The sequence below is a fragment of the Lichenostomus cassidix genome, chromosome 3, assembly GCF_008360975.1.
Source record: "Lichenostomus cassidix isolate B80296 chromosome 3, HeHo_3.0, whole genome shotgun sequence".
In the NCBI taxonomy this organism is placed as follows: Eukaryota; Metazoa; Chordata; class Aves; order Passeriformes; family Meliphagidae; genus Lichenostomus; species Lichenostomus cassidix.
In genome coordinates this window covers 19,848,921-19,873,524 of record NC_139483.1, presented here as the reverse complement: position 1 = coordinate 19,873,524, position 24,604 = coordinate 19,848,921, and the positions used below count along the sequence as shown (strand labels likewise).

The 24,604-nt window shown below is 35.9% G+C and overlaps 1 protein-coding gene across 3 annotated transcripts in view; it reads right to left on the bottom strand.

The window, feature by feature from the left end:
- Positions 1–24,604, bottom strand: part of USH2A (usherin) — a 383,112-nt gene that overhangs the window by 282,199 nt on the left and 76,309 nt on the right. For all 3 annotated transcript variants that reach the window (XR_014850703.1, XM_085054819.1, XM_085054820.1), the window contains exons 13-18: positions 20,984–21,625; positions 15,432–15,615; positions 10,204–10,367; positions 6,023–6,181; positions 2,140–2,634; positions 302–574 (exon numbers count right to left, since the gene is read on the bottom strand). Coding sequence is in view for 2 of the 3 variants with exons in the window: in XM_085054819.1 (XP_084910945.1) it covers positions 302–574; positions 2,140–2,634; positions 6,023–6,181; positions 10,204–10,367; positions 15,432–15,615; positions 20,984–21,625 (1,917 nt within the window). In the remaining variant the exon portion in view is untranslated. The remainder of the gene's footprint in view (positions 1–301; positions 575–2,139; positions 2,635–6,022; positions 6,182–10,203; positions 10,368–15,431; positions 15,616–20,983; positions 21,626–24,604) is intronic.

Below are 24,604 nucleotides of genomic sequence, written 5' to 3'. Positions count from 1 at the left end.
TCATTTAACTAACTAACCAGTTATTCATATTAAAGCACCGCTTGGTATGTTTAGCAATCTTGTATTTTAAACATAGAGTTAATTGACATGGGTTATTTTCCTCAACATGATTTTATGGTGAAGAAAATGCTTTTTCTTTACATGCTAAATTCTGAGATAATCTGATTTATCTTTAATTAGTTAAAAACAGGAATTGATCCCTAGTTAACCATCACTAGACACATTTTATTTTAAAAAATTGAGAATCCATGCTAATCTACTTTTTCTTTTCATTTCTATAAAAAAAATAACCTGTGCTTACCAGCCTCTCCTGTTCTTCCTGACATCCAATCTGAAGATATGCTACCTGCCATGTTTACTGCTAGCACATAGAATTCATACTCTGTGAATGGTTCCAGATCAATGACTGTGGTACTGGTCTGTGGTGGAGCCAAGGCATTTTCATTCTGAGATTCCACAACTGGTTGAGGACTGAGCCATCCACTGGTTTGGAAAATACGAATTTCAGGAGGAAGAAAGTTCCCAGCTGATTTTAATTTTTTTCTCATGTAAAGTTCATATCTTATAATAATACCTAGAGAAAAAGGGCAGAAAAATTAGAGAATTTTAAAGATTTCTGGAGTTCTACTAAAATACCAACTCCAACATATTTTATAAGCTATGAATAAATCAATCAAATTCACAAAAAACTAGAAGTACTAGAAGACTTTTTAAATTTTCTGTTATTTATATCTAAATGTTCACTTTGGAATTTCCTACATTACACTGTTTGTTTTTCACCTCCCATTTTGGAATTTGAAAACAAATGGCTAGATTACAATATTAGTTCACTATACTTTTTTTTTTATAGACAATGAGAAGGGAACTTTTGAGGGACATTTTAACGCCAACATTTTAGAACATATGACTGGAGAGGAGATATTTGTGCACCAGTTTTATATCAATACAAACTTTTTATATACAAAGGAAGGCCTCACCACTCCAGGAAGAAAACACCAATCAGTGTTGTGGTATGAAACAATAAATGATCTAGGTCAGATTGTGAAAGTAGTTTAACTGTAAGACCATAAGAAACCTGACCATAGATTTCTTGCAAAGCCAGGAGATAATTACCATTAAATGTATATATTTGGGTCTGCATTCATGCACTAAACTGGAGAGATTGCTTGGGAGAAACAGCTTCTCTCTTTGGAGAGACCAGGAAATCTGACCAGATATCAAAACAAATATGAGAATATTGCTCAAATCTGCCTGGGCTGGCCATTAGATGCATGTCATGTCTATGGACTATGAGGACCATATGACACAGGTTGAGGTTCCAACAGCAAATATCTTGACCTGCATTGTAAAAACTGCCCCTCTAAATAATTAGTTATTCTTGTGTGGGCATTCTTCCTGTCTAATCTGGAAGTAGCTGGAAAATGAGATGCTCAAAGTGAGAGTTGAGCTCTCCATAGAGAGATGCCCATTTTGTGAACAGATCAAAATGTTTGATGCACAAATACTTGTTTCATAAGTGCAAGTTCACAAAACTCTATTGCTCATATATTAAAAGATAGTTTTACCAATAAAATATGTGGTATCACAGAAGAATTCTACAACAGCTGTGTTCTCAGTTTCAAAAACCTAAAATATTATTACACAAGTTAGACCAGCAACTCTTGGCAAATACCTAATCCCTAACAAAGTTATACTGGTAATAAAATTGGCTACTGCACATGACGGATGGTTTAAAAAACAGACTTCTCTTGTTAATTCTTAGATTTTTTTCCATAACTGTTATCTGCTTATTTATTTTTTGTCAAGCAATATCACCACATCTGTCTGAACTAAGAAATCTGGCAAATTAGAAAAAAATTAATTTTATTGTAAGTGTTTGATTATAAATGTGATTTTTACTGCGGCAGATGCCACTGAATGCTAAATCCTGGACCCAACAGTCAGTGGATTTATGGACTCCTGAAAAATAAAACACAGACTCTGAAGATGCATTTAATGGCAAATAGGCAAATTAGGAAAGTGCCTTACTTCATTTCTCAGTGCATGACACGTGGATAAGGATATGCTAAGGAGATCTGAGGAAATGCTGCTTTTCCCTTGCAAAGGCTTTGACTAACAATAGTAAACAGAATGTCCTACCATTTGGTTTCTCAGGTGGTGACCATTCCACAGCCAGTTCTGTAGAGCTGATGGTTTCTACAGTCGGTGGGTGTAGCCCTTCTGGAGGAGCTTGTGCAGTAACTACGGCTACTGGCTGGCTCTCTAAGCAGCCTCCACTAGTACAAGCTTGCACAGAAAAAACATACTTTGTAAATGGAATGAGATTCCAAATAATTGCTGAAGTCTTTAAGCCTTCGTACTGACCGCAAGGCTGAAGATCGACTGAGCTGGTACAAGTCAAAATGTATTTCTCTACGGGCCCAGAGTCATTGGAGACACTTGTCCAGTAAAGTAAAACAGAGTGATGACTAACAGGAAAGACAGGATTTAAATCCAAGCTTCCTATAGGTGTCCCAGATTGTGTTCTGTATGTCACTGAGTCACTTCTTGTAAAACCATGAACATTGCTGGCTTGGATATAATAGGAATAGAAGGTATATGGAGCTAACATGGTATCGGTGAAGGTCTGAACACCTGAAACAGACAGGTGAGAAGAAAACTGAATCAGTCTAAAACAGTAAAAATAATCTTAATTTCTATACCTAAAGGCTGTCCATCTCTAATCCAAGACATATTTATGCCTGTTCACATGCTCTTCTTGAGTTTATAAACTTTGTAACTTTTCAACTTTCTTTAACACAGGAAAAAGCCTCCTTTACCCCTTATTACCTTCCACTGCACATCAGCATCACTAGAGAAATAAATTTTTCACTGAACTCCTAGTTCCTGCTTTAATCATGAAGATTAATACAATTATCTTCTCATTCCTCTTCCTTGAAAATAATTATTTCAAATGTAAATAAGCATCAATATTAGTGAATATGATTTAGAAAAAAACCCAAACCATTGTTCAAATTTTCAGACTTCTGTTTTTGTTTAATTTGATGGCATAAGACCAAATATTTCAACTTTGTGTGCTTTCACATCCTCACTTCTACAACAGTATTTAATATCTCATATGTATAGCATTTGATCTTGGATGAGAAGTGAAACAAAAGTGCAAATAATTATTAAAATGGTATATACAAAGCCTGTATTTACCTTCCTCACCCCTTCTTTCCATTATTCTTAGCTATCTTTTTAGCATCTTTTCAGTACCAATGGCCATTAATAGCTCCTGTGCACACCCCAGAAACAGTTACACATGTTAGTCAGCACAGCACAGTATGAATGTATGTACAACCATACCACCATACATTCTTTTGCCTTAGGAAACAGTGAACATTGAGCAATACATTACATGTCAGAGCACAGACACTTGCAAACATTTTGAAAGCAAATGAAGAGGATGCAGATATTTATACATCCTCTCTGTACACTGGCAAGCCAGCCCTGAATACAACTTAAAGAACAGGACCACAAAATTCTGAGTGTTGCTAGATATTCAACCTTTTACACTACAGCACACAAGCAGCAGAATCAGATCAGTAATTTCTTACAGCATTGCAACTCCCTAAAATGATCACAAAATTATCCCTGGAGTCCAGCAATAACAAGACTGGGTTTTGTCATCTTCAGGCCTTGCAAACCATGGTATTTCAGGCAGGGCCAGAGAACAACTCTGCTAGCAGAACAGTGGCTACTGAGACTTTCTTGTCTGCTAGTAGTGAGCAGGCAGAAGATGCAGCAGGATGTCTCTCTGCCCTCGGCACTGGTGAGGCCACACCTCTAATCCTGTGCCCTGTTCTGGACCCCTCACTGCAAGGAAGACATTTAGGGGCTGGAGCAAGTCCAGAGAAGGGCTACAGAGCTGGTGAAGGGTCTGGAGACTGTAGCCATGGGAGGGTTGGGCTCTTCTCTTAAGTAGTAAGTGACAGAACAAGAGGAAATGACCTCAAATTGCATTAGAGGAGGTTTGATACTTGGTGTTAGGAGATTACATATTAGTAAAAATTTCTTCATGGAAAGAGTGGTCAGGCTTTGGAATGAGCTGTCTGGCAGAGTGGTGGAATGAAGGTGTCTGGAAGTGTTTTTAAAAGGGTAGAGGTAGCACTTGGGGACATGGCTTAGTGATGCCACGACAGTGCTGGGTGAACTCTTTGACTCAAAGATCTTAGCGGTCTTTTCCATCCTTAATCAGTTTATGACTTTGTATTTAGTTACATTTATAATTAATTAAAACAAACTTGATTTGGAGTTAGAATACTTAGTAATTTTGGGTGTTTTTTCACATTTTAGAGCAAGTAGTTAATTTTGTCCTCAAGACAAAGACTGCTCTGGGAAATCTGAGGCTCAGGTTTTCCAGAGCTGTTAAGAAAATACTATTTTAATTGCGCATTCTGAAATACCATCATCCAGGTCACCATGCTGATTTAGGAGATTATTCTAAATTTTCCCTGGGAAGTTCAATGTTTCTATAAAACTCTCATTTAGCCATAAAATAATGTTGATCCAGTTGTACTCTCAGCTCACAAGCATTACAAATTCCATACTATACTAAGAAAAAAAAGATTATCAAAAGTTCTGTCAGCATTAACAATGTACTTTTGATATTCAAACACCAGCAGATGACTTCATATCACTAATTAGGGGGATTTCCAGGAAATGTCAAAAATGTCTTTTGTAACCAAATCAATGTTTGTAAGAAGATAATGTTTTGTTTAATAGAAGCATGCTAATGTCTCATCATCCAACTAAATACATCCAGAATTTTTTTGCTTTCTACCAAGTATGTAGGTAGTATCATGAAAAAACATCCTCAACAAAGCACCATTTCAAGTACATTACTAAACAGATTTATAACAATGAAATGTCATAGTTTTTCTTTTGAAATTAATTCACATTTTTACTAAAGTTAAGCCTTTAAACAAAATTAAGGAGTTGGAATATTCCCTATTAGTTCCCTAAGTTTTTTTTAATGTTTTTTTCTCTCAGTTCCTTAATCCCATGCTTACATAGGGCCACATACCTTTCCTCATGGTATGTATTGCAGAGTGCCCAAATTCACAGTATAAGCCACATAGTAATGAACTGTAACACTGCAGCATGAACCAAAACATAGAAATATGAGGTGCATTCCAAAGGATCTGTGCTTCCACTGAAAAATAGCTTTTTTTTTTCTTCCCTTCAGGGTACATACCAACAATTAGAGAGACTCAACTTCTGCAAAACACTAATGCTGCATGGGAAAGAAACTGCAACAAACTCAAGAAGCTCCCAGAACAGAGGTCAAACCTTAGTGGCATTAAACCACAACCATCCTCTTACAAAAAACCACTTGTGTGCCATGTATACATGCAAACAGGACCCATCTCCTTTCCTTTGATAAGTGGATCAATATTAGCACAAAATGGCCTTTCCAGCTTGGACAGAGTGTCGAATCCTCTAGGACTCCCTTCTGAGGATCCCTTGGCAAGCCTCAGCAGGAGAGATGTGGCACTGCTAAAGGCAAATCAGGAGCTACACTAATAGCTTAACAGAAGGTGCTAAAAGTTAGAAGCCATAAAAAGCTTTCCTATCTGTTAACAGTTTAAAACCAGGAAGATGAAAAAAGAAGTTTAAGCATATTATGGTCTCTTCTGTTCACCCTAATTCTTTATCTGTGACTTTGGTTTTGGTGTCCGGGTATATTTTCAATAAATACTTTTGGTGAGTCAATTTTAAAGTTTTTCTGATTAAAAAGTAAAACAATTATCAGCTATTTTGGGTGATTCCATTTGCCAGATTTTAGACTAGGGTATTCATTTCTTTCAAGCAAAATTAATAACACAGAACACTAACTCATTAAAGGAAAACAGGATCATGTATTCAAAACCACAGAGGATGATAATGACAGAAATGAGAAATAGCTAAGAAATATCACATATATATATATATACATACACACATACAAATATGAAAATTTTGATGTCACCTTACTTACTATAAGGATGGTAGTCTTCAGTTGTATAAATTTCTTCCTCATCCCTATACAGCTGGTAAATAAGCCTGTTAGAATTTGGAGAGTCAGGGGAACTCCATGAAAGATTAATAACAGACGAATTGAGAACTTCTCCTGTAGGAGGAGGTTGCTGGGAAGGAGCTAAAACATACACAAAAATTGAGGATGTAAAAATTAAGGTAATTAATGATGACATAAATTTAAAGAAAAATGCAAAGAAATGGCTAAGCTTTCTTCACCAAAAAAACCTGTTGAGTAAATTCTTGGGCAGCAGTGTAAGACACTAAGAGACTAAACCAATCCATTCAAATGCTCTCCTACAAAGCTTTTTATCCATGAAACAAGAGTATACATGTCAACAAATTAACAACAAACTTAATGAACAAACTTACTCCCCCTTTTCATCACAAAATAAAGCAAGTGTTTTCCAAACACTTCCCCCCCACCCCAATGTATTTCAAGGTCTCTATAAAACAAGAACATATTAATCTGGTCACATTATTGAAGTTTCTAGTTCAATTAGAACGTATTTTTTTTAAAGGATTCATTCCATTTTATCATGTACAAGGCACAACTTCCCCTAGTAGAATACAAATGGAAAGTCCAACAAAGTACAGATTTTAATGAAGTGTTAAAATAAGCATACTTAATATAATAAAATCACAAAAACATAAAAGGTCAAATATTGAAGTTTATTTAGGCAATTCACTTCCATTTGTTTCCAATGAAATTGAAACCCATGAGGGCAAGGTATCTAACATTTTAAGAAATTAGCTTATTTACCAAAATACTACTCTGCTACCACCTCCATTAACATTGAAAAATGTGCTACTTAATTGCACTAGTATCAATAAAGAGAAACACAAACTTGAAGTTCAAAAGCCACGTGCCTCACATTTTAAGCTAGAGCATTTAAAGTCCCACCTATATCTCTTTTGTAATCCAAATCTATGATCATGTTCGTTCCCAAGATAATAGCTGTTACTCAGAAATTTTATATACATAGACACACACGTGTTGACATAAACAGATTTTTATGGATGGGCTCAATCATCTCAAAGGTCCTTTCCAACCTAGATGATTCTATATTTATGTTATTATTCAGATCAGAGCATGAGTCCATATCTTGCTGTAGGATCTCCAGTGAGCCAGTTATACTGGGGACAGCCATGCTCTCTGTCCCTCCCTACATCGTGCATTAGCACAGAACAAGGCTGGTCTGTTTTGGCACATAGTAACTCCTACAACTCAAAGGCACATTGTGCCATTTCCCTACTCTTTTCACCAAGGGAGTGTGGATCTAGGAGGAAAACATTTTGCTTAAGGAATGAGGATAGCCCTGGGCAGTACAGAAATCAGCACATGGAGTAAGCTACCAGGAGCTGGATTCAGAACCACCCAATTAACTTTTCTCCCCTACATTAAGTATTATGGGAGAACATCAAGATCTGAAACGTGGAATTTTTTTCTCTTCTTTTTATAAACTATCATCTTCTTCATTATGTGGGTATGGGCTCAATTTTACCAAAAGTTAACTACTAAAGTCTGTTCAGCCAAGCGAACAGCAGACGAAGAAAAGAACGAAGCTGCAGACAGAAAATGTCATAAAGACCTCAAGCCACACAAGTGAAAGATGTAAAGACTTATGCCAAAATCAGTGGGCCATGCTATATACAGGTTTTTAATACTAATCTAGAAAGTGAGATGAAGGTCTTTATTTAGAGTAAGATAATGAAAAGCCCTGCTTCTACTGAAGTCTCTCAGCCAAGAAATAGCACAAAATATTTCTAGAATCCATTGGATTGAACAGAACACATAATCATCATCTCCCCTTAAAAAGCATAGTTTGCTTTGGTGCCAATCTGGAGCTTTTCAGTTCATCTCACTTAGGAAGTGAACGTATGCTAAAGTGTCTACAGGAGTAAAGTTTGAGAATCAGAGGAAACAAGTGCTCCTAAATGGCATTTAAAAAAAAAATTATCGCCCTGTAATACATACTTACAAGACCTGAGCAATCACAGAAATTTACCAGCATCACCTTCATTCTCCACTGGCAGTGCATATTCTCACACTATTGCATACTGCTTCCATATGTTTGCTGTTTACAATTTTAAATATGTAAGCAAAGTATTGTATTGCACAATTTTGTGCAGCATCTAAGTAGATGCTAAGTAAAAAAATTACTAAGTAAAAAAATTGCTAAGTAAAAAAATCTTTTTCATTTAAGAACACTAGTTGGACAGTGACAGAAACTTACATTTGCTTCCCTTGGCAAAGACTTATAAGCAGCAATGAATGTGTCAACAAAATACTGTTCTGCAATGAAAATAACCACAAATGCCAAGCCAGATAAAGCTCCATATGTGTGCAACAAGTCCAAATATTTTGGTATGAATAACCAAAAGGCTTCAATTGCTATATCCTTTATGTCCAGAAGAGGACTCCGCTTGTCATTTAGATTCCTGCCTGATGTTCTTTTATCTAACTAAAATCTATTATATTATTTATCTATGTCATACTATTATTAATCAATTTTATAGTTGAATTGCTATTGACCTTTATCCAATGTGTATTCCAACACAAATAAGTAGGTTGGCTTATGTTTGCAAAGCACTTTGAAGATGAACAGCATCATAAAAGTGCCATGTATTATTATCAGTACATATTCAGTTGAAACATCTTACATTTGTTTAAAGAAACAACTAGCCAATCATCTGCCTGAACAATGAACAGATACTGTGCCTTCTACAGAAAAGTATGGGGAAAAACAAAGCGAAACTATTTAAACACTTTCAAAACTTTCAGGAAAGCTTAAAAAAAAATCATCTTTGGAAACAAATCAGTCTCTTTATGATATGCATTTATAATCCTGTCCACTCTACAATGCATATTATTTGAAATTTACACTGATTTTCAATGAAATACAAACAGATATCAAAGTGAGAGCTGTGTCTGCCTGTAAACACTTTATGCATTTACAGCTCTGCTTGCAAATCTAAAGTGTTCACATATCATATCACAGTTATGAATATCATATAAATACCCATGCAGAGTAAACAAAGAAATATTTTGTTGAAGGAGGGTCCAGAAACATATTCCAAAGAAAACTTGGGAATGTCTAACCCTATTGCTGCATTACACATGGGTACCTGAGCTGTCACAGTATGACCAGTTTGGCCATTATTAATTAGGCCTGCTGACAGAAATGTCCAATTAACATCTGCAGAATTCCTCACTCACTACTTACAGGATTTCCAAGATTGGGCTGCTAATTGTGTGTGGCAGTAAGGTGTGCCACCAAAATGTAACACAGCTTTTGCAGAGTTAGCTGAGGTCCTTCCCATGAGGTTTGGCATTGCATAGCATGATGTCCTCAAAACCCATGTCTTAACATTGACCCAAAGACAAATTAAGTACTCAATTTTCTTATTACACATATATTTGCATTTTCTTCTCTAAAAACCCTGCCAGCTTGGAGACTGTGTGCTGGTCATCAAATCTGAGTATTTAATTGTAACTAATTATGACATAAAGACTAAAATTGTGCCACTTCTTCATATTCAGATGTTCCATTGCAATTTGTTTCATTACAATTCATGCTCTGACCCTCAGCACAGCATTAGCCCCACCTCACACATACCAACTTATGATGCTCTGTTACATCACATATTTTCCCAAAGTGACTGAAAAAGCACCCCAGGAGGAGAAAGGCAAAGCTGCCCTGCACTAAGGAGAAGATTTTGAGTTAATCACCAGGATCAGGTTTTCAACAGACCTTTTGAAAAGCAGGTGTCCTGCCTCCTGTCAATGGCAGGAAAGCGGGCTAAGCTGTAACTTGTATAAATGCTGTTGCATTTATGTGACTAAAAGGTGAACTCTGGATTGGTTACTACAAAGAACATGTGCAAGGAAACTCTGGGTTGTTATTTCTCCCCTGGGGTAGACTGCAAGCAGAAAGTGAGTACAACATGAAGGATTCTGTACATCTCTCTAGAAAACAGTCCTAAGATACAGTGAAATCACCTGAACTTCAGTGGCCCTATATTTGGGGGTGGGGAGGGAATAAACCCCAGCTTTACCACTGCTGACCTAACTCAATACTCATTAAATCAATAAAAACTTTAATTTGAAAGACATGCTTTTAGGACCTGATATCCACTTACTTTTACTGCAGCCAAATAGGTTGTGGACATCCAAATTACTGGCATCGGGAACACAGTTGTCACATTTCAAGCCAGTTACAAATTGTTTACAAACACACTGTCCAGTAACAAGATGACAAGTCCCACTAATGGCTCCTGCAGGATGACAATTACAGTGCTGACATCTATAAACAAAAACAAATCAAGGAAGTGATCAACACACATCAACACTTCAGTTAAGCACAGTAGGGTTTTGTTTAAAAGATTCTTGGGCAACATAATTAAAACATCATAAACAGTTCAGTAGCCTGAAACAGAGCAGAAAATTATTAGTCTGATTTAAAAAAAACTTACAAAAAAGGTGCCCACTATAAAAATAAATATTTCACTGCCAGAATAATATCCTAATTTATATAAAAATGGTTTAGAAATAAAGAGCTTTTATATATATTGATCCATACACAAACTGGATAATAATGTCTGGTAATAACCACATTATGCACTCAGTCCTGCATCCTTATTCACACAACCTTTCTTGAGAGCTGCAGAGTTCAGTGAATCACATGTAACCAGTTGAAGAGGTTCTGCACAAAATACATAACCTTCTACCTCAGGGGAAACTAGATTTTAGTTGGAAAAAAGAAATCAATTAATAATTTCTTGTCCACAACAGCAACTTGAAGTGGAAAAAAAAACAAGCTGTGAATAAAGGAGAATGAATGGTGACCAAAACTGGGAGAAAAAACTTCAGATTAACACAGCGACAGGAAACAAAACTGCATACATATGAATATTATAACAGAAAGCACAATTCCTTTGCAGCCTGAAGGACAAAATTGGACATAACCAAAGAGAATAATTAATTAAATGCACAAAGTAAATTATTTTTTAATTAAAAAGAACAAAAAAATTAAAAACATTGGTATCACACAAATACCACACTTCAATTCTATAAATCTCTCTGGCATCAGTAGAATACTTTCAGGATTAATTTATGCTTTGGCTTTTGCATGTGAATCCTCTTGGAATCAACTTGTTCTTCACTCCATACACTATTTCCACACTGACATTCATTTCTAGCACAGATACCAATGTCAGGTTGTGCAAATACTCAAAGAGTCAAAACATGTCAGAAATTAGGCAAAGCAAATTACTACAAATACTGTTATGCTACCCATTGCAATACAGACTGCCATTATTACTCATAACAAAGTCAACAATGGCAAATAAAACTTCAAACCTTAGATGTCAATTTCACTGTTTTTTAATTGCGCAGACTAACGGAGTTCTGAAAATACATGATCTGGGAGACAGGTGGGAAGGTACATTGCAGCTAAAACATACAGGGAAGTCTACACTTCATGTCCCCTGGACCTGAGCTGGAAAAGTCCAATTCTCAGGAACAAGCAACATCAGCCTCAAAGGCATTTCAAATGATTCCAGATTCCAGGTCCCAAGGTGATGAAGCAGCAAAAAGACACCAGAGAAGTCCAAGGCAGTCATGCTATGTCCCCTTTACTCTGCTAACCCTGAGACCAGACAAGAGTCAGTTTATATTTGGCTGATCTTTCCTTGGCCAGCTTCACCAGATCCAAGGAAGTATGTGGTGGTGCCTTCACGAAAATTACTTTGCCATTTTCCCAGTCACCACCATCATACCTTGGTCTGTATCTCTTTCTACCTATATGAAAGCAGAAATAAAAGTAAGTTCAACTATGTTTTAGGTATCAGCTTTTTAAGGCAAGGGAGAAACGAGGAGAAGGTGTAAACTGTTTTCACATTAGGACACTAAAATTCAGGTCAATAATCAGTGAAATAGGCATTAAATGTGACAGATTTTTAAACAAGCTTAAGAAAACTCTTCACATACATTTCCTGCCTATCACAGAGCTCTCTGTACTAGAGTTGCTTTACTCCACAGCAGCTCGTGCTGTGTGATCTCCTGGGGAATCATTCAACACCCTTAAAAAGGCTGATAAAAGCTAAAGCTGCAAAATAAGCTGCAAATTTGTTTTATGGACTAATATCCTTTTGAGAATAAATAAAATACATTCGCTCTTGGAAACCACTATACTGTATTTTGCTCTCTTTTACAGTCAAGAGAAAAGGACAATTTTTTCAAGTCTTTTCATCTATAGATAGTGCATCGAAATCCCCCTTTAAATAGAGGTTTTGTTTAGAGTATTTTAACATCATGACTAAAAACCCAGCTTAGTAACAAAAAAAAAGGACAGAATTATTTGCTCAGTAGACAGTATTTTATTGCTATTTCATTATTTCATTACATGATTATTATTTAGCGTGGGGGTTGTTACCAAAAGTTTCTCAATAGATAAACAGAGAAAGACAAGCTTCTCTTATTGTTGCTGTATATTATTGCACCTCTTATGAATGAGAGTCTCCTGATTATTCTAGTCTTGATTATCATTCACACATGACAATCAAACTCAATGCACATACAGTCACAGTGATAGTTCTCAGCCTGGCAGGGTGGGGCTGTTTCTTTCTGCTTGTTGCCTTTTCCTTCTAGGAAAAGTGTAGGCTCCCTCCTTCACCTATACTGAGTGAGGCTCCTGATCCTGTAAAAAATTTATCCTGAGCATAAATTTCATCATATTCTGCTCCATGGGATTACACGTTATTTCTGTGTAATCACATGCATCATTTTCTTAACCTGCAGAAAACTAGAACTGGATTTGTTGTTGGGCATAGATCATGTTTTTCAGTCAGGATTAAGAATTTGGTCAATTAAGGATTTAAAAAAAAGTCCAGTTCTTTAAAAAGATAAGTAACTTTTAATCATGTGAGAAATATTTTCAGCATTCTTGCTAAATGCTACTTTTTCAAAGTACTCCGAGTCAAATATATTTGAGTTTTATTAAAACAGAATTATATATAATCAAGGAAAACACACTTTTAAAACATGGAAAGAGAAATGTCATGCCAAGATGAATTGCAATATTGATTTTCTGAGGATAAATGGTTTTTGTAATATTAATATAGAGAAACCTTTATTACATTGACTCTCTAGGTGCAGTTAGAGCCTCTCCAGCAATCTGTTTAAAATCTTCATTTTTCATCCTTATGGGAAAACCTCACTTGCTAAATGGATTTCATAAACAGTAATCTGTCAAGATATATATATAAATAGATAAACAATTTGTGATGTTCATTGACCAGTTCATTATAGTAAACAATACAGAGGTAAAGCATTTCAAATGTGTACAATGCCCACAGCCATTACAGATCTGCTCAGACTGCTGCAAACACCAGTATTTCTAATTCTTTAATTGCCAAGGAAATTTTCCTGCTTCATAACCTGGAATGCATTAAAGAATATGGAGTTCCTGTTTTATCTTGAAAACACCACAAAATAAATCAGTTCACATATACATTCCTCAGAGTGGGAGAATTTTAAAGCTTCACAATCTCTGTGTATCACAACTTTTGCTTCTTTTGTGCTATTCTGCAAAAACAGATATGTTTTTGCCTCTACAGATAGCTCACATCCTTTTCTGTCCTTAAAAGACACTTGGAGCAAGTATGGCTTAAATGACTTGGCAACTTTATGGAGAAAGAAAAAGCATATTACTCTTTTTATGAAGATATTAACAGTTAAAGAAATGGAATAAAATAGATTAACAAATAAAGACCTGCATTAGCATTTTCAGTGGATAAAAGTTTCTGCCTGAGGAACAGAGATACATTGCCCAAGAAAACAACAATGAAAAGGGAGCCAAGAAAACGCAACACAAGTTAATCATATTAATGTACTAACAGAGTACTCTTCAATACTGCCATGAGGATTAACTAGTATTAAGGCATTAAAGTAAACTCACATTCACATTCCAGAACTCTAAAAACTTTCTATCTTTACAACAAGATCTGGGTCTGGATCATTTACATTTTCACATTTTGAATTTCAAAAGACAAGTTAAAATACAAGTACTTGAAAGCCAGTATTTAGTTCAGAAAAGCTATTGCTTAGCACAAGTGTGCTAAAACTGAGGAGCAAGGGGAGAATCTATTTCAAGTAACTAAAAAAACAGTATCATTAATAATAAGGAAAATATATTTCAAAGGGAAACTTAATATTAGACAGATTTTATTTCTCACCATTAGAAATGACAGGAAGTGAAAATAGGAAGCCCTTATTTCTACAGATTACTTTATGGCCATTAGCAGATGCCTCTGTGACCCAAAACAGTAAAAAATAATTTAAAAAAATCTTCTAATGAGTGACAGCAACATAAAAGTTAAAGTGAAAAATCTGCAGAATAATGTCAAATATATGCAAGATAACACTGATAATCACTGCCTAAAAGCATGTCTACCCCACACTAGCTGGGGGAGAGGAGCAGAGGGAGTGGAACATTGAACAGATTTTGCTTCTGCCTGTGGTATGTGGTTTGGGTTTTTTTAAAGGCAAAAAAACGAAAAAAACACAAAATAATTTAACACCATCCGTCTGCATGAAAAGATGATAGCATAAGAACTGTGCAATCTTTTTGGACAATAATTAAAATGGAAATTGAGGTTGTGAGGACTAGGCAAGAAAGATAATCCTGGAAAAGATAGATAGAGCAATAGTTGAAGTAACAGTGCACTATACAGACATGTTTTCCTTTTATAATCTGGGGAATCCATATAATTCCAATGCAACTAAAGACCCCAAACTACACTAGATACACAATTTACCCTGTTGCACATAAAACACTGAAAAAGAATACACTGCTTCAGAAAAAAAGATTTTTGAGAGTAAATGTGCAGTGAATATTTGTACTGCTGATACCAAAAGAAATTTGGAGTCAGGGATAGCTGTAGTTTTTCCTTTCCCTCCCCACTCTGCCCTCCACTAAATCTTCCTGAAATCTTCAAAAGCATTCACTAGTTATAAGAATGGCAAATTACCTGCATTTTAACGATCAATATTTAACACCTCAGATAACAACGCACCTTACTGAAGATGCAGAGAAAATGTAGGGAAACAATTAACTGATTGCTATAACTTTGCCTTATATACCTTTCATGCTGTTTCTACTTAAATCTGAGGGAAAATTTCTATTCTCTTCAGATCATAGGAGAACAGGGGATTGTACATTGTATCACAGGTAAATCAAAGTGCACACGTGAACTCATGTAAGGATTAACGTAACCAGAACACACTTTTACATTGTCACTAAACCTTTGACTGAGCCATGAGAAAAAATGTAATGAGGGTGTAAGAGACCTGCAAAAAAACCACTCACCTCCCTGTGACAGAGTCGAATCCAAAATAAAGTTCTTTGCAACGTTCACATGTCTGTCCTGTTACAGAGGCATCTTGGCAACTACATTGGCCAGTTAGTTTATCACAGATCTGATTCACAGAACCAGCTGTGTGGCACAGGCATGGCAGACAGCCGGTGATGCTGGATGGAGAAAAATAAAAACCTGGAAAAGAAAGGGATTTTGAGAATCTTTCGGATATGTCTCTTCAGACTTTTAGCCAGAGCAAATGCAAAATAGGGGGAGTACATGTCTGTGGGGAAAGTAAAGACCCAAGGATGTGAGAAGTACTCATAAATGTACCACAAGCAATAGAAACAAGAAATAACAGAAAAGACATTTGTCCATTCTAGTCTGGGACCTCAGCTCTGAAAATGGCCAACTGCAAACCATAAGAAATGCGCATACCTTCTTAAGAATGTCTCTAAATTTTTCTCAAGCAGTGGCTGGCTTAATCCTTGAAACATGATAATGTTTCTTTGGAAAAATTACATTTGATGAGCATTCTCAGGTTGTATGTAAAACCTGTATTTTACTCCTCAACACAGAGCTTGCATACTACACAAGTATTTTTACAGAAACAAATAAACTGATAAAAGAAAGTTACTTATCTGCTACGAAAAGGCTTTCACTCTGAACTCCTTCTGTTCCTGTATTATTTCCAATTATGAAGCATTTACATTCCCCACAGTACATCTGGTATGCTTCTGCTAGTCTAGCTTTCATCCTATTTCCCTCACAAGCAATCTTGATTTATACCTTCAACACATTACTAATAAATACAGTTAGATACAGTTTATACACCTCTATCCTGGTCATTGAATAATTTACCCATTGTTCACAGCGTCACCTAAAGTTCCTAACAAAAGAGCTTTTACACATGTTCTCTTAATCATGCTGTACCACTTGCATAATCTATTTCACTGTGTGTGGACTTACTCCATTCCTATTCATTTCTTTCTGATCAAAAGTCAATTCAAGTAACGGCACACTAGTAAAAAATACAATTACACAAGTTTCCAAAATATTTTCTATTTTTACCTGATTATTAATAAACATTTAACTGGTTTGTTGCTTTTTTTTTTTTCCAAACAAGTTGTTCTCTTTATTTTTCCCCCTCCCCCCTTGGAGAGATACATTTTATTAAAACTGTAGCAATGCATGAGAGCTCTGCAAACTATCCTGATGGCACAATCTGATATCAAGAGACACTGGACAACAACAAATACCTATCTTGGAACATGAATCCTACAATAGGGCCATTGATATGAGTTTCTATCTCCGCTAGCTGGTTGCTATTAGTTATTATTGTACAACTTCAATAGAAAAATTTCAGCTGTTCCTGAGATATGCAGCACTTGCACAGACTTCGCAGACACTTGCCCTCTCTCCAGATCAAGTTCAATCAGTAGTTTCTTAGTCATGTTCTCAGTTACTGAATATTTTTTGCTGTCCAATAACTTCCCGATGTCCTGCTTTATAATAAGGAGCCCAAAATTACATTGCAACATGTCATACTGCCCAAGGCCTTATTATTTGTCTTACAAGAGATAGCTCTATATATACACCCCTAGGGTGGTATTCCCTGTCTTTGCAACAGTGCTGCACTGTGAGCTCATATCCAAATAGCAGAGGAACTAAACAAATTGAAAACATTAGAATTTTACTGCTCAAATCTTTGTTCAAGTTTAGCCTCTGGTCCTCAGTGAGATAAATCTCAAGTGGACAGTGAAGTGATATCAGTCTCCAGTTAACATACATTCGCATCATAAAAAACCACGCTGTTGGCACTTTATTCCAGAGAGGCCCCGAGCTGAGCCACCACAGAGAGCAAATAGCCTGAAGTTATTAGTGAGGCAGCATGTATTATCTCCTCCTGCACTTCTCTGCGCCGTGCAGTGCCCATCTTGTGCATAAATAGAGGAGACCATTTCCCAGCAATGTCACTCCTGAGCACAATGAACGACTCCACTCACAGAACGTAACAGGAAGGTTGGAAACAAGTTTAAGCCTTGGACTTGTGCAGAAGGTCAAAGCACTTCTTCAGGACCCACTTTATAGTTGCAGTAAATGATAAGCACTCAGGTTAAAACAGATCCTTGTCCATCTGAAATTTTGCATGGAAGTATGATTTTATTCTATAAATTAACATCTAAGGTAAGTCTATAATGGGCAAATAAGCACATCACTAGAAAATAAATTCATTTTCCCTGAGTAGGATCAATTATTGCAGCATACACTGCTTTTATCATTACAGTGAAATGACTAATTACACTCTATACCCTAGTGTTAAACATTCTGGCTCTCCTACAGTCATACTGCCTAAACCACTGTAGAGCAGTGAAAGATTTGGTAGGATATTTTTAGTAATAATCTTTTAGAAATGCTCTGAAAGTTTCAAATACACTACCACAATTACTCGCCCCCCCTCCCCCCAAACTAGCAGAAAAGCAAAACTTTTTTTAAAAGTGAGAAATAGGAAAACGGTAGAAATTTCTTCTCTCAACTAATTTGCAAGTAAATTAACATGATTAAATGTAGAGGAAAAAGAGGATACACTAGATTAAAAGTTCATGCTGTTTGTCATAATCATTATTATTATTATTTACTTCCACCATCTAGAATCTGACTCCACCTAGGAAAGAGTAACAACTTAATGCAAGCTTAATTTACAGCAAGGTTAGAAGGGCTCATAAAAGTTGCTTTATGAAGGATCCACTGTTGTATAATAAAGCCAATTTCCAATTTTAAGACAGCCACTGCAAATCTCTGTGAGATCTGTGTATATAACTAATATTACGCTCATTCTTTTTCAGATTTTTTTCCAATTCAACCATAACTGATCACATTTGTCAATCAAACATACTCTTCAAAAGGAAGAATGAAAGTCATTGCAAAGTATTCAGCTTCTTTTTTTAATCATCCTCTTAGCATTTCTCCCACTGTATAGAGAAGGAATACATGATCAATTCCTTAGCACTTTCACAGGCTTACCGTCTACAGCAGCAATGCTCATTTCTTAACCACAGGCTGGGCTTCAAAATGCACAATTAACCACACCAACAATGTTGTTACAAGATAGTTCACATTCTTCTGGCTGACAGAGATAGTATGTACACAAACCCTCCGTATTTGTGTTCAGACACATCTTACATGCTCAAATATTTCCATTTTTTTCCATACTATGTAGCATTCTACACAAACCTGTGGTTACTGAGTAAAGAACTTACAAAACACCTTTTTACAGCTTTGCTGCTCTTGCAACAAGATCCAAGACCTGTGCTGAACAGGATTTGTGTGGCACAAGTCCCAGTCAGTAACACAGTTCCAGAATGGCACAGGGACTAAATGCTCACAGTGAATTGGGGGCTGAAGAGAACCTGTGTTTCAACCACTTCAACCTAGGACATCTCAAAAGCAAGTTTATGTACAAGGTAGAACTGTGTTTCCATTTCATTTCATCTCAGGTTAGAATCCAGTATTCCTCTCATTACATACATCATTAGCTTAAAAAATTAAACTGTACACCCATCCACCAAGATGCTTTTGGTAGGAGAACAAACTGGAAGACAGGAGGTCATGGATACAGCCTAACAGATGAAACATATGGCTGAATGCTCCAAAAAGAACTTTAAGCAAAAAAAAAAATCTCCTTATAAAACAATTTCCAAAAGCTACAACCAGGCTGACTTTTTTCTCAACTGCCAACTCTTCCTGCATTAAGATTTTGGTAACTTTGGGAAATTTCTCAGATTTTATCAAAGCACATAAAAGATATGTTACACTGAGACATTATTTTAAAGGCCACTTGCTTGTGTCACACAGTTGAAATGTCCCAACAGACTAAGTCCTCAATATGTTTTCATACTAATTTGTGTGTGCTCTAATTAGGCTGTGTTGGTTGCATATACACTAGGAGTACATTTTCTTACTCATTTGGAATATGTTTTCTTGTCTTTGACCCAAGACAAAGCCATAGACATGTTTACAGTACTCAAAACCAATTAAAATCTTCTGTATTTCTACACGGAAGACTTTATATACTCTTTCCTGTTTTGGAGGAAAGTTTCCTTTGAAACATACTAACAAAGAATATTTATATAAAAGTTGGAAATATTAAACATCTAAATTAGCTCTCACTAAAAGAGTGAAAGTAGTGCAGCTCACTGTACTCTACGAAGAGCAACAGTGCTTTTACAAAAATAAGGATTTATACTTTCACCTGCAGCACAGAGCTCAGTGCTCAGCACATACATGCTTATAGCTATTAGTTAGAAAATTCAAAAATAATTCTTACAAAAATACTTTTTAAAATTATTTCTCTTTTTAACAGGAACTATTGTGGGACTATTCCTCTGAGTGCCGTGTAAGCTTTTCTACAAACCAGCCTGTTCACACTATCAATTAAACCTTTTTAAACCATTTAGTTCTGCATAAACCCTGGCCTTTCTTTTCCAAGGACAAGGGCGGTCACTGACTCGGGGAGCCTTGACATCACTCCTCTGCCGATCTCTGATTAAGTGGCTGCTATAGAGGGTTAGCAGGTCAAATAGCACTGGAGGAGGAACTAAGAAAAACAGAATGCTGCCTTATTTATTAGTATATGTACCTAAAATAATTTAAATGAAAGCATTTAAAAAAATACTTAATGGAGGTTAAGCAGCTTTTTTAACCTCTGTTCAAATTATTGAATGGCATATTAAAACCAATGGAGCTATAATGTACCTTTTAATGTGACCTGCTACTTGAATAAATTGCATATGTATTTAACTTGAACTAAATCTATCTGCTCAATATTATTATGAAGGGTAGGTTAATATTACCTATAGTTTCACTTTACCACCTACTTTTGAAAACAAAAACATTGAAATATAACTACAGAGCTCCCCACTTATAATGAACTTCTAAACTCTGTTTACAAATATGGCACAAAATCTTGAACAAATATGTAGCAAACTGCAAATACCATGTACTTGTAGGGCCAAACTGTAAGCAGTCCCTGTGCAAGCCAGCACACCCCCAACACAGCAAGGCATGTGAATGCTTTCTAAGTGGCACGTTTGCCAGCCTCATCAAAGTTTAAGCAACCATTTCTGTGCCTCCTGCCATGCTCAGCTTTATGCATGAAGTGCCCTTCCTGAAGAGCATGCACTCTGCCTTCCAAATCCACATTTTTATTATGAGGATAGCTGCTGTTCATTAAATTATGCCAACTTAGCTCTTATTCAGGGATCGGGACATGATTATTTGTATATTTTCTCAATATCTGGAAGTAGCCTAACCTTATTTCAGGCATGTTGAAACTGCAACAATAATACAAATTATTCAACATCTGGAAATAAATATTTTATGGTGATCAGGACAATAATGCTTCCTTCTCATTCACACAGTTAGGAGGAAATGGAAAAAAATTCATAACGTATGTCAGAGACATGTCAGACGTGAAGCTGTCTGAACACATATTAAAAACTGTAGGAAATGACAACAAAGCAAAACTCACTACATCAAATCGATTGTCTTCCAATTTCCTTACCTGGTTTACACTCGTCACACCTTCTCCCCTGGCGCTGAGGCTGACAGACACACTGCCCAGAAAGGTGGTCACAAACTGTCCCTGCCAACGTGCCCAGAGTGTCACAGTGGCAGGGCTGGCAGCCGCGGACGCTGCTCACGCTGAGGTTGTACGTATGCAGCATGCACTGACTGCACCGAAGGCCAGTCACACCAGCTTTGCAAGGACACTGTCCTGTCGATTTGTCACAAAGCAGAGAGCCATTCACTGTCCCTGCCTTGTCGCAGTTACATGGCAGACAAAGGAAGGAGTGACCTTTCTGCACTCTGTGGTACCCATCCAGGCACTCGTCGCAGCGCCTTCCCCCGATGTTCGGTTTACAGGCGCATTGCCCTGTCCTCGCGTCGCACACGGTCCCAGAAATCGACCCTGCAGCATCACATTCACAAGCCTTACACCCAGCTACATCCAGCCCATAAAAGTTGTCTGTGCAGGTGTCACAGAGAAGCCCTTTCACACGTTCTTTACAATTGCACTGCCCGGAGAGAGGGTTGCAGAATTGGTTCACTGAGCCGTGGCTGTTGCACCAACAAGGCTCACATCCATCTTCATTAGAATATCTGAGAGCTTTAAATCCAAAATTGCAACTATCACACCTAAGACCTGGAAAGAGAGAAGGAATTAATTAAAAAAAAAAAAAAAAGCCAACCGAAAAGCTATTAATTTCATTTTTTAAAAGGCCAAGTATACTACATTTGCAATCGACAAAAAAAAAGGGAGGACTAATATTCTTCACCAGCATAATTAAACGGAGTGACGAGGCTGCACAAATCAATTGAATAACTGTGGCATTCCAAAAATCTGTTTACTTTTCCAATTTGTTTCAGAAGCAATGTATTTCTGTTGGTCTCTCAACACAATTTTAGATACTCCTGCAAGAGATTCTTTGTAACATTTCTAAGACAAAGCAGAATTAATCTCTTTGTCCCCCAGAACAGCACCTGTTGCACAATCAATGCCTACGTGAACTCTTCACCCTATATTGTAGAAATGCAATACACAGAGAATCACACTGGGTTCAGAACCTGATCTCATAATAGATTTATATATTATATTAAAAACATTAAATATGCTAGGACAGCATGAGTTAGACCAATTACAACAAATTATTTGCCTAACACCATACTTCAGTTTTAGCATTGATTACATTTATGTTAGTCTTTATTGTTAGCCCTTACTGAAAGCAGAAAATGTTTTCCATAATCCAAAATGAAATATTTTATCTAAATGTGTGATTTAGTTAACTCCTGCAGTACATTAAAATCTAAACTGTTTTCTTCATGCTTCATCCTGTAGTTTTATTAGCTTTGTTTTCAAAGTCAACACTTGCTTTATCCCTGCCCCAAGGGATGGCATTTATATGTTAGTTTATAAAATGTACATTACAAGAAAGCAAACTAGATTATTATATGAAAAATGCAAATTCAGTTATGCATTTTTCCCTTGCAGTGGGAAAATCCTTCACTATGAAGTTATGACTTAATTGTTTCATATAGGAAAATATAAATACAATGTTTAGCAAAATATTATCATCATTTAAAAAAATACAAAACCATACAAAAATACATCTAGCAACTTATATGTAGAAAAATAAAACTAAAAATGGTCGGGACTGCATTATATATATGGATAAAAACTGAAAAACTCCAACAGAAGGCGAGTTCCTTTAACAGTGATGAATGACTCACCTAAGGCATATCATTTAATTTCAATAAGGAAAATAAAAAAGGACCACTATTGCTGCAAATTTTAAAAATAACTGTATTGTTAACAAGAATTATGACTCATTTTGAACTATTAAAATTGGTCTACATGGATTCATATCATATCAGTTTTAAAAATATGCGCAGTGCTTATTTGAATATGCCATACATATTCCTGACAGGTAATCTATTCCTAACGATACTGAGGAAGGCCTACAGGGCATCACATTCAATGTTAACAAGTACAGGGGAGTTAGCACGCTTGGCATTTAATTCACATTCTTCTACCTTTTTATTCTAGATGAATGACCTACTTTAATAAAATTATTGGTGCTAATGTATTTTACTGGTGATAGAATCATTAGTAAGATTTAACAGTTGTGTTAACTCTAACAGTTCACATTTCATAACATTGCAGTCCACAGTTGCATTTTTCTGTTATCGTGTTTGTTTAAATAGATAAAATGGCAATAGACAGATTGCTCTAAAAAGCAATTTAGAAATCCAAAGAGGAAAGCTCTCTGCTAAAGTTTGCTGCACACGTTTCAACATACAGAAGCTTATTTACAATTGAGTGGAAAACAAAAAAATAGGTAATCTAGTCTGGAAAGAATTAGGTCTTTATCCTGCAAACACTTGCATAACTACAATCCCCCACCATAGCTATAGATAAGTACAGAAAGCATAGATTCACACTTTTTTTTCACTGAAATAACTATTTCAGTGAAAACAAAAATATTTTTTATTGTTTTAATCAAGGGGAGAAAAGGTTTAATATGTAGACAACCAAATACACGTGAGAACTAGACTGTGCGCTTCTTGGCAAGTCAGCCAAATTTCCAGAGTTAATAACGGTTTTCACAGGTTCAAATGTAAAATGTGGGCAAAGCATATGTGATTAAGAATGCTCTGAAGTCCTTTTTCTTGAAGGTAGAGAAAGGGTTTAAGATGCACAGAGGATATTTTTTCTACTCTTAGCACCTTTTTATTGTATGAAAAATATGGCATTCCACAGGAAAAAGGACTAAAACTGTTCAGGCTTCAATCTGTTTAGAACTATTTTCATTACTGCATTTTCTTCTTTCATTATTTGTTGTTATTCTACATTTTCTTCTTTCTTATAATTTCCAAAAGCAGCAAAGACTTACGACATTACAAATGAGTCAACATTCGCAAGTGAAAGTATATATAATATCAAATATATTAACATGTACTTGAACATTATTAATGCAACCCAGAACCATGGTTAGGGTGAAGAAAAAATAGATTACTAATTCTGTTAGTAACAAAGCAGAAAAGGAATTTTTCTTTTTGAGACATATGTATAGTCTGAGACATGTACAGTTACCATGCAAGGCTCACTTTATCAGGAAATTCTCCTTGCATAATATTCCCATACATCAACATTTCAAAGTGTATTATATATACTGTGTATTTTGGGCACTTGATAAATTTTGTCCTTATGTGGCTGTGGCTCCCCTCAAATATGCTGGAAGTAATAAATTGCTATAATCAAATCTAATTTCTGAAAAATACCTGTGGGAGTAACAAACAAAAAAGCACGTCTTGTAAAAAAAATGATAAATAACACAGAAGGTAGCAGTTTATTATAATCAGCTTGGCATTGAATTACAAAATTAAAATTATGTGGCCCTTGATAACTAACCCTAGCTATATACATGATCTGTGGAATTATGTTGACTTATTTTGCATTTCATAGGAACAGTTCAAAGAAATATAATAGAAAAAAATTGATAGATTTATCACAAAGGACCCTGTAGCACAGAATATTTTGAGAAAAAAATCCATTTATTTTGGTCTATTAAGAAAACTAGCATGGAAACGATTTGCTTAGAACTCATTAAGTATAAAACACGTT